This window comes from Elephantulus edwardii, unplaced genomic scaffold (assembly GCF_000299155.1).
Source record: "Elephantulus edwardii isolate Elephantulus edwardi_28Jun2011 unplaced genomic scaffold, EleEdw1.0 scaffold00339, whole genome shotgun sequence".
Classification (NCBI taxonomy): Eukaryota; Metazoa; Chordata; class Mammalia; order Macroscelidea; family Macroscelididae; genus Elephantulus; species Elephantulus edwardii.
The window spans coordinates 1302250-1314090 of record NW_006400089.1 but is presented as its reverse complement, the minus strand read 5'-3'; the positions used below and the strand labels follow the sequence as shown (position 1 = coordinate 1314090).

Genomic DNA, 11841 nt, shown 5'->3' with positions numbered 1-11841 from the left:
TTTATAATTTATCAGAGTGTAATTTTTCTTTGTATTCTGATACTATTGATTTAATTTCATCTAGTTCTGTTGTGATGTCACCTCTATCATTTCTTAATTGAGTTATATGTGTTTTTTTTCTTTTTTCTTCTTTTGTTAATTTGCCAGCAGTTTGCCAATTTTATTAACTTTTTCAAAAAACCATTTCCTGGTCTTACTGGTGGTTTCAATTGTTTTTCTATCCTCTATCTCATTAATTTCAGCTCTTGTCCTTATAATTTCCTTTCTTATAGAGGCTGTAAGATTAGATTATTGATCATTTTTTTTTCTATTTCATGAAGGTGTTTAGTTAGATCACAGATTTTTCTTCTTTCTTCCTTTCTTACATGTGTGCTTATTGGTATTAATGCCCCCTCAGGACTGCCTTAGTGATATCCTAGAGGCTTTTGTATGTTGTATTTTCATTTTAATTTGCTTCAAGGAACTTTTTACATTTCGTTTTATAATTGTTTTATTACCTAATCATGTTCTAACAGAGAATTATTCAGTTTCTTGTAAGCTTTGCCCTCCTATGTTTAATTTCTTGTTTTATAGCTTTGTGGTATGAGAAGATACTTTATATTATTTCAATGTTTTTTAATTTGTTGATGATTGCTTTAATATATGATTTAATACATAATTGGTTCTGGAGAACATACCATGTGCACTTGAGAAAAAGTAAATTGACATTTAGTTGTGTGCAGCACCTTGAATACACCCACAATGTCTAGTTGGCTGCTTATATAGTTTATGTCTTCTGTGTTAAGTTTCTTTTGCATTGACCTGTCCTTTGTTGATAGTGATGTATTGAAGCCTCCTACAACTATTGGGTACTATCTATTTCTTAATTAAATTATGTTAACCATTGTTTCATGTATTTTGCAAGTCTGTCATTTGGTGCATAAATGTTAACTAAGTTTATGTCTTCTTGATCTATTGTGCCTTTAATCCATATGTAATGCCCTTCCTTATCTTTTATGGTGGTTTTGGTTATGAAGTCTATTTTATAAGAGATTAGTATTGTTATTCCTATTTTTGTGATTTCCATTTGCCTGGTATATTTTTTCCAGCCTTTGATTTTGAGTCTGTTTTTAATCTTCATTTTTTAGACAACGTATTTTATCATTATTTTGTTGACAACATATTGATGGGCTTTTTAAACAAAAAAGTCCATCTGCTACTCTTTTCCTCTTAATTGGGATAATTATTTCATTCACATTAATTGTGATTATTGTCAGGAAAGTTTTTAGCATTGCTATTTTGCTGTTTCTCCCCCTCCCCCCTTGTGTACTGTTGAATCAGATCCAACTGGCACAGGAGGAGATTTTCCTTTCTTCTTCAGTGGAGTATCAAGTGGATTCGAATCTTGTGCCTTCAGGATTGCAGCTGTCATGAGCCTTAAGCCTTATTTAATTACTCATAGACATATTTAAAAAGCCAATTGCAATTAATTAATTAATTAATTAATTAATTAATTAATTCATAGCAATAATTGCAATTTATCATGTCCATCAGAGTAGGCCAGACTTCTTGGCTCTGAAAAGAGCCTTTAGGTATTTGGCACTAAAAAGAGACTTTGGGTCTTCAGAGTTCAGCTCATTGTGAAGTGCAGAGAGAGATCTGCTAGGTATAGCCAGAGTTTATCTACCCTGGCTTCCCCACTTTACATTATGGTGAGGCAAGTAGGGCATGCTTTGACGTGTTGAATAACAGCGTGGATTTAACCAATCATGTTCAATACTAGTTGTGTTTCATTGGCAACACGGACGGTAACCAGTCATATCTCATTATCAAGGGTCCACACCTGTTGTGGTCAGTAGGACCATAGAGCCACTAGAGGCCTGTTGAGGCATGTTTGGGCATATCAACTGTACAGTACATTTTCACAAATATTCTTAACCATAACATTTTAACAAATATTCTAGCCATAACATAGCAGATTCCTAACATAGCAGATTTCCAACATATTTCTTGTTCTTTTTTTCTTACATATAATATAGAGGATTCCTAACATATTTCTTATTCTTATTTCTAACATAATAGATTCACAATATATTTCTTATTCTTATTTCTAACCTATAACATAGCATGTTCCTAACATATTTCTTATTCTTATTTCTAACATATAACAGCAGATTCCTAACATATTTCTTATTCTTATTTCTAACATTATATAGCAGATTTGTAACATATTTCTTATTCTTAAATTTACAAGTTACATTCTCTTAGCAACATGGGCAGTAACAAGTTACATTCCCTTATTGGATTCACACATGCTGAAGCCAGTAACTTTACAGGGTAGTCATTATCAGTTACATTCTCTTATCAAGGGTTTGCACCTACTGTGGTCATTGGGGTGCTCAGCCTCTAAAGCCTGTTTAAGCATGTTAAACTGTTAGCATATTTTCTCACACATATTCTTATTTCTAAACTTCATCATCAAATCCATCATAATATTTTCCACAACAAACATGTTTCATAATATATTTTAAAGCAAGTTCATAGCAAACTTATGACATATCATAATATATGTTATAGCAAAATTAATATATTTTTCTTATACTTAAACTGCTCGTAACAACAGCACAGCTTCTTGCCACTAGGTCACCAGAGCTCCCTTTTGCTGTTTATTTTCCTGTTGTTTTTGGCAACTATGGCCCATCCACTATCCTTTGATGTGAAAGACTTGACTTCATATATTTTGTAGTTTGGGTCTTATTTTTAAAATTCCTTAAGTTTCTCTCTTCTGCAAAAGTTCTGATTTCTCCTTCATATTTGATGGAGAGCTTTGCTGGATATAGAATCCTTGGCTGAAAATGGTTTTCTTTCAAATGTATGTATATGTCATCTGATTGTCTTCTAGCTCGCTTGGTTTCTACTGAGATATCAGAACTTTATATAATTGTCACCTTTGCAGGTGACTCTGTTTTTTCCCCATGCTTTTAGTATTCTATGTTTATCTGGTTTTTTGAAAAATTGACTATGATATGTCTTGATGTTTTTTTTCTTTTGGGGTCTAGTCTATTTGGTGTTTGCTGTGTTTCTTGAATGTGGATTTCCTTATTCTTCAAAATACTAATTTTCTTTTAGTACTAATTCCACAATTTTGCCAGTGACTTCCCTGTCACTCCCAAGTTTTGGAATTCCAATTATATGTATGTTGTTTCTTTTGATGTTATCCCACATAATTATAATGTTTTCTTCATTTTCTTTATGACTCATCTCTGATTTTTCTTCAAGTATGTTTCCAGTGAGGCTATTGTCCTCCAGCTTACTGACTTTGTGTTCCATATCTTTAGTTCTACTTTTTGTTCCACCAGTGTGTTGACACTTCTGCTATTTCTGTCTTAGTATTCCGGAATGTATTTTCATGCTTTTTTTATTATTTTCAGTACAGTTTGGCTGTACCTCGCTGTCTTGTGATGATTTTTTTAAAGTTCTTGTACCTCTTTATTTATACTATCAAGTCTTTCTCCCATCTTTTACATTTTCTTACATAGCTGTTCAAGTTGCTCTTAATATATATATATATATATATATTTTTTTTTATTTTTTATTTTTTTTTTTCTGAATTACTGTCTCTAGGGTATTTGCTCTCTTAATGCCTTCCATTGTTTCTTCCAACAGTTGCATCTTCTTCTGTAAGTGTTCAAATAACTCCATATAAGCATATTTCTTCTTGTTCTCTCTGTTTGTAGAACTCATTGGGTCTGCTTTTTCAGAAGGGTTATTTTGGTTTTTTTCATCATGACTGAAGCCGACTGCTGCTTTCTTGATAGGATCTGAGTCTTTTCTGAATAGATGCTATGTTGTTGTAACTATATAATGACAATGTTTTGTGAAGTACCTGTATATACTAGGTATTCCTTTCTTGGGAAAAACAGTCAACCTGGAACTGGATGACTGTTGCACTTCTGAAACAGTAGCTCCACTGGGCCTCTTCTGCTTGAGCTTTAGAAATCCCATGTGATATAGCTAGACAGCAATGTTTAAGGCCAAACTAGCTGTGATCTTGGTTCTTCTGGTGAGAACTAAGGGGCAGCACCTGGGCGATCTCCCTAGTGGGGGGAGGCAGTGGGATCTCCAGGCAGTGGGGTAAGCTGTCTAGTGCTCTGGTTAAGACTGTGGTCTTGGCAACACTAAAACCACAGCTCCTCAACTTAGCAGGCAGGCCAGGGTATGAGTGTGTTTGGGCTGGGTCACAGCCTTTAGCAGATGCAGGGGAAGCAATGGATGGAAGACTCTCCCAAGCTGGTCATGCCACACAAGCCTTGGCATCTTGCAGCAGAGCAATTTTAAAGTCCCCTGAAGAGCATGTCTCACAAGAAGAGCTCAGGACTTTGTTATTTTTGTGTTGGGGTTCCCCCCCCCCCATTCATCTACTCTCTTTTTCTTGATTGGTGCATTTAAGCCATTTACATTACATATGATTATTGACAGACAGGGTTTTATTATTGCCTCTTTGCTGTGTTTCTTTTTCTGCTGTTTCTAGTTACTTTGGTCCATACCTTTTCCTTTGGTTTCTCTGTGTGAAGGACTTTCCTTATAATTTTTTGTAGAGTTGTTTTTCTTTTCACAAATTCCTTTAGTTTCTCCTTTTCTGTGAATGACCTAATTTCTCCTTCATATTTGATGGGCAACTTTTCTGAGTACAGAATCCTAAGCTGGCAATTGTTTTCTTTCAGTCTTCTGTATATGCCATTTTTCTCTCTCTCATGGTTTCTACTGAGAAATCAGAACTTAATCTTATTGTAGGTTACTATCTGCTTTTATTCTGTTGCTTTTAGTATTCTATCATTGTCTTTGATTTTGAAGAATTTGACTGTATCTTGATGTTTTTTGTTTGGGGGTCTAGTCTGTTTGGGGTTTATTGAGCTTCTTGAATGTAGATTTCCTCACTTTTCATGGTATCTGGGAAGTTTTCTTCTAGTACCTTTCCACAAGTTTCTCAGTGCTTTTTCAGCTCCCCTCTTGCTATGGAATTCTGAACACCACTATATTGTTCTTTTTTATGTTATCCCAAAAGATTCCAGTGCTTCCATTATTTTCCTTACATCCTCTTCCTATTTTTTTTTCTTTTAGTATGTTCTCACTGAGGTTCTTGTCTTTCAGCTCACCTGACTTTCAATACCATCTCTCTGTTCTCCTTTTTTGTTCTTCCAGCATGTTGGAAACTTCTGCCATTTTGGTTGTAATATTCTGAATTGCATTGTCATGCATATCTGATATTTCCAGTACTGTGTTGATTGTACCCTCTCTGACTTGTGGTTTTTTTAAAAAAAATTCTTGTATCTCTTAATCTATGGTTTCAATTCTTTCTTCCATAATTTATAATTTCTTCAGTATTTTTTCATGGGCCTACACATCTATATATTTCTTCTGGTTTCCTGTATCTGGGGTATTCACTTTCTTTGTTGCTTTGATTTTTTTCTTCTACCATTTCACCTTCTTCAGTAGCTGTTTATGTGGCTCCATGTTGATATATTTCTTCTAGTTCCCTGTCTCTAGTGTACTCACTTTATTTATGCCTTCATTTCTTCTTCCTTCATTTGTGTTTTCAATAGCTTTATATATGACTTTATACCAATATATTTCTTCTGGCTCCCTGTCTCTGGGCTATTCATTAGGTCTTCAATATGATTTGCTTTTTAAGGAGAATGCTTTTTTGGTTTGCCTTGGTTTTGTTTTTACAATGTTTGAAGCTACCCACTGCTTTCTTGACATTATGTATAACTTTTCTTGGTATATGTTAGTCTGTTTCTATTATGTCTGTGTAGGTTTTTAACAATTCCTTATTCTGTTATTGATTAGTTGCTGACTTAAAGTGTTCTCTTTATGGGGGAGGGCAACTCACTTTACCACTTGTCATTTCTGTTCTAGTGCAACAGGAAAGCCCACCTTTCCTAAAGTCCTTCAAGTTCTTTCTGATCTGCAGCACAGCCCTGGAGGAATCTTGCCTGACTGAGTCCTACCTCTCCTAGAGTCTTTGGTAGTCCTTGGAGGACTACTATTATTGTCCTTAGTAGTCTGAGGAGTGGTTAGTAATTGGTTTTCCCTGATTAATGCATTTTCTATGGTGCTGGGGGCTGCTCCTGGTACCTCTATGTGCTCACACTTTTAGGTCTCTAGTAACAGGTAGCAGCCTGTCTCTTAAAGTCTGTAATTGTCTTCAATGGTCTCCAGTGAGTCTCAAGACTAGTTTTTCCCTGATTGCCACACTATCTATCAGGAATGGAGGGTGTTGGGGCAACCCCAGTGACCTCTGTGGCAGCAGTTTAGGAACTCAGCCCCTGTCTTGATTCATGCTGAATGGAAGCCATTCTATTAATAGGCTGTGAAATGGCAGATGTGGAAGTCAGCATCAGCACTTTTGTCTCATCTTTTTCAACAGATGGATTTGACTTCCTTCAATAATGGCAATAATGATGATTAGGATGAATATGTAATCAATGGATATTAACATTTAGAGACACTAGTTTATTCATTTATTTGCATCTCTCCTTTTAGGGAAGGGGAATTTACCGTGGAGGTCCTTGCCTTTAATGATGTCAGCTCTGCCTCATTAAGAAAGCAGCTTTTCATAGTGCACACACCTTGCCAACCTCCACCAGTGAAGAACATGGGACCTGGGAAGATTCAGGTAGGTGTATTTTCTCATTTGGCCTTATCTCTGAGTTGAGCCCAGTGGAAGGAATGATCAAGATTTGGGAAATGCTTTGTTTATGCTGCTAATGTTTTTATACAAAGACATGACCTTGAAATGACTAGATCACACATAACAATAACAAAATTATCTTGAAGGAGTTCTGAGAGTGGGAGACATGTCCACCCAGTTTGTGATAGAAGGGAAAAGCTTAACTTCTGGCATATGAATAAGGCTTTTTTCACCTCTATCACACAAATAAAGGAGCTCTGGTGGCTATCTGGTAAGAAGCTATTACCGTAGAACAACTGAAACTTCAGTTAAAATTAAGGCAAAGAGTTCAGAGAGTTGGACAATGACTAGGGAGGACAGGAGGAGAGTGGATGCTTTTGAGCTGTGGTACTGGAGAAGGGTACTGAATGTACCATGGACTGCCAGAAAAACAAACAGATTCATCTTGGAGAGGATTAAACCAAGCTACTCTTTGGAGGCAAGGATTCTGTGGCTTCATCTTGCATACTTTGGACATGTTGCCAGGAGGGACGGGTCCTTGGAGAGGGACATCATGCTTGCGGGGGTGGAGGGATGGCGCAGGAGGGTAAGACCCTCTATGAGATGGATTGAGTCGGTGACTGGGGCAATCGGGATGGGTATGTCAGAGGCAGTGCGGTTGACGCAGGATAGAGCAGGGTTTAGGGCTGTTGTGCATAGGGTCGCTATGAGTCGCAAACGACTCGAGGCACATAACAACAACAACAACATCACTGAAAGAACACATAGATCTAGTATTGGCCAGCACTTTATAAGGACTCAGGGAAGCACTGCAGTCAAAGAAAATTTTCAGAGTTAAATATACAAAATTAAGAGACTGAAAAGAAAAAAAAAACAATTCTGATTGGTTGATACCTGTTAAATACTTCATCTTAAGGGGCTCAAAACAATGGGTAACAGCTAGAGTCACTGATCAGTTCAAAAGTTAGCGTCAACCAATGAGGGAGTTTTTCTTTTGCTTTTCAAGGAGAGGAGCAAACGGGGGGGGGGAGGGGTTTGTGTGGGGAGTAGGGTGCAACAATGAATGAATGGAATTCCAAAATCTCTGTAGATGTTCATTGAAATGAAAAATAAACAAACTAAATTAAAATAAAATAAAAAAAGTTAGCGTCAATTAATACTTAACAGCTTAACCTATGGATGTTTCAATTGCATACCTGGATGAGCTCTTAGGGAGATCTAGAGGTTTAGTATGTAGGGAGTTGTGCTGTTAACCCAGGGGTGATTCCTCTCTGGGAGTTCATATCCTCCAGAGATTCATGAGTAGAAAGATGGGAAATCTCATGTATGGTTTACAGCTTTGGAAAATCCACTGGAGGGTCAGATATGATTCTGAATTGCTGGCAATGAGGGCTATTGGGCCTGAGTGAGTGCTCTTCTAGAAGAATGCTGTATGAGGAAGGGGAAGGAAAGTTACTTGTCCACTTCCTGGTGGATGCTATCTTAATAATTTCATATTTACAGTAAAATCTTTTATTTTCCAATAATGTTAGTCTAGTGTTCACACTAGGCCAAAAGCAAGAACAAAAGCTTAGTTTTTACTTAAATGTCAGTGTCAAAGTAAGACGTTGGGGTATTAGTTCTTTCTATTGTCAAGGGAATGATACCCAAAGGTATCCAGAGGCCTATTCAAGTAAGAACTAGGAAGTTCAGGCTTGGATATAAGAAATTGATAAAACATTGCTGCAAGAAAGATTCCAACATAAAAAGATGCAACAGAGCAACGTGCACAGAGTGAGCAAGACAGCTGGAATTTGAGTGAGAACTGTTATTAAAACAATTAGTTTGCGAGTTGCAAGGAACAGTGAGCCTTGGAGGGGAGAAGTGAGCCTCATCAAGGAGCAGCAAGCCTCTATAGGGAGCAGCGAGCCTCAGTGAGGAACAGTGAGCCTTGGAGGGGAGCAGCAAGTCATAGCTGAACCCACCTGCAAGGAGCAAGCAGGACATCAGGAATTTGAGTGAACTACTTAGGGGAGATCACTGCTGATTGCTGGACAGTGTGGGACCCCTTAACCTTAAGCAGGAGGGAGTGAGACAGCTGGAGCTTGACTGAGGTGGCAGACCCAGTTCTCAAGGGGAAAACTAAGGCTTTCTGGCTTTCCATTCAGGTTCCCCTTGTACCTCCACCCACCCCTCATACATCTGTGCATGAATCCACCCTATGTGCATCTGTGCACAAGTGCCTGCTCAACCATTTTCTGGAGAAGTGACTTCAGATCAAGAACTAGAGACTGCCTCAGGCATGAAAATCTTTACCACAGCAATGTCACAAAAGAAGCAGGCTACCTCACACCATACACAAGCCCAAAGCAAGATATCACGCACCCCCCCCCAAAAAAAAATGACACAGTGTCAATGGATTTCCTGAAGACAGAAAGTCTGATGGAACTTTCTGACACAGAATTTCAAAGAATGTTTTCAATGGATGAAAGACAAAGAATTATAGGACACTGCAAGCAAAAACCAGGAGGAGCTTAAAATAAGATCCAAAACAATGCAGATAAAACAAATGAGGCACTAGAGGCACTGGAAAAACAAGAAACCATGATCCAAAATATGAGGTCCAATGTTTCAGATGCTGTAAACATGATGGAGGGACACATGACAAAATTGAAGAGATGAAACACAGAACCAGTGAAATAGCAGATAAATTTGTCATCATTGATCTGCTAGAATACAAACAAGAATCAAAAAGGAAAGAAAAAGAAGAAAACCTAAGAATAATGTGGGACATTATCAAGAGAAATAATATGCACTTAATTGAATCTCAGAACAGGAAGAAGCAAGTAAAGGTACCAAAAAAGTTGTGGAAGAATTACTAGAAGAAAATTTATCAGGCATAGTAAAGAAAGAGAGAATATATATTCAAGAAGCTGAGCAAACACCATACAGAATTGACCCTCAAAGAAAAATACCAAGGCATATCACAGTCAAATTTGCCAGAATGAAAGATAAGGAGAAAATTCTGAAAGCAGCAATAGAGAAACAAAGAGTAACATATAAGGGAGAGCAAATAAAATTAAGTGCCAATTTCTCAGCAGAAACCATGCAAGCAAGAAGACAATGGAATGGAATATATCAAACACTCAAAGAACACAACTGTCAATCAAGAACATTGTACCCAGCAAAATTTTCCATCAAATATGAAGGAGAGATCAAGATATTCCCAGAAAAACAGAACCTAAGGGAGTTTGTGAAAACAAGACCGAAATTGCAGGAAACACTGAGAGACATCCTTCTTACAGAGATACCGCAGAAAGCAGGATGGACCAAAGTACCGAGCAACAACATCAAAAAGAATTCAATGAAATGAGAGCAATGAAACCTTGCCTCTCAGTAAGCACATTGAATGTGAATTGTTTAAATGCACCGCTAAAGAGAAAAAGAGTAGCAGATTGGGGAAAAAAACCCCAAAATCCATCAATATGCTGTCTACACTACAAGAGATACACTTGAAAAATGAAGAAAAAGAAATACTAAAATTAAAAGGATGGGAGAAAAAAAAATAAAACAAGTAAATGCCAACCAGAAAAAAAGGCAGAAGTAGCAATATTAATCTCTGATAAAATAAATTTCAACTTAAAAAACGTTACAAATGTCTATGCACCAAGTGAAAGACCTGCAAAATATACGAAGCAAACATTAACAAAACTGAAAAAAGAAATAGACAACACTCCTATGTACACCACTCTCAAGAAAAGAGAAAGCTACTGGAAAGAAACTCAACAAAGATGCTAGAGAATTAAACCACACATTAAACCAAGTTGATCTCATAGATATTTATAAACTAATGCATCCAAAAAAAAGCATAGTTTACCTTCTTCTCCAATGTGCATGAAACGTTCTCCAGAATAGATCACATTTTAGGTCACAAGGCAGGAATCAAGAATTTAAAAAAAAAAAAAAACACAAAGAAAGAATACAAAGCATCTTTTCAGACCACAATGCCACAGAATTAGAAATTAATAGCAAAAGGATAAAGGAGAAAAAACCCCATACATTTGGGAGCTGAACAATACCTTGCTTAAACATGAATGGGTACTACAAGAAATAAAAAATTAAAAAGTTTCTTTAAACAAATGACAATGAAAACACCAATTACCAAAAACCTCTGGGACATATCCAAAGCCGGAATGAGAAGTCAATTTATAGCAATAATCAAACACATCAAAAGGCAGGGGGAAAAATTACCATTGAATCTCTGACAAAACATCTCCAACAAATTGAAAAAGAACAACTAGAAAACCCCACACCTTCTAAAAAACTGGAAACTATAAAAATTAAAGCAGAAGTAAATGAAATAGAAAATAGAAAAACAATTGAAACCATCAAGGAAATATCAGTTGGTTCTTTGAAAAGGTCAATAAAATTGAGAAAACACTAGCAAAACTAACAAAGAAAAAGAAGGAAAAGACAAATAAATGATGAAACAGGCAACATCACAACAGAATCAACTAAAATAAAAAGGCTAATATTGCAGTATTAGGAAAAACTATACTCAGAGAAATATGAAAACTTAGAGGAAATGGACAAATACTTAAAAATTCACAACCTACCTAAACTGAAAGAAACCAAAATTGGACACCTGAACAGACCCATTACAAAAGAAGAAATTAAAAATGTAATAAAACAATTTCTAGCTGAAAAAAAAATATCTCTGGACCAGATGGTTTTACAAGTGAATTTTCTAAAACATTCAGAAAAGACCTGTTATCAGTTCTACATAATGTATTTCAGAAAATAGAAAAGGCGGAATTCTTCCAGACTCATTCTATGAAGCAAACATATCCTTGATACCAAAACCAGGTAAAGAAATTTTCCATCAAATATGATTTAGATAAATAAAATAGAAAAATATAGGTCAATATCTCTCATGAACGTGTTGTTGTTGTTGTTATGTGCTGTCGAGTCGTTTGCGACTCATAGCGACCCTATGCACAACAGCCCTAAACCCTTCTCTATCCTGCGCCAACCACACTGCCTCTGACACACCCATCCCAATTACCCCAGTCACCGAACCAATCCATCTCATAGAGGGTCTTCCCCTCCTGCGCCGTCCCTCCACCCTCCCAAGCGTGATGTCCCTCTCCAAGGACCCGTCCCTCCTGGCAACATGTCCAAAGTATGTC

General features: G+C 36.7%; 1 protein-coding gene across 1 annotated transcript in view; it reads left to right on the top strand.

The window, feature by feature from the left end:
- Nucleotides 1-11841, top strand: part of PKD1L1 (polycystic kidney disease 1 like 1) — a 337192-nt gene that overhangs the window by 7911 nt on the left and 317440 nt on the right. Inside the window, exon 5 of the mRNA XM_006901616.1 lies at nucleotides 6526-6658. Coding sequence (XP_006901678.1) covers nucleotides 6526-6658 — 133 coding nt within the window. The remainder of the gene's footprint in view (nucleotides 1-6525; nucleotides 6659-11841) is intronic.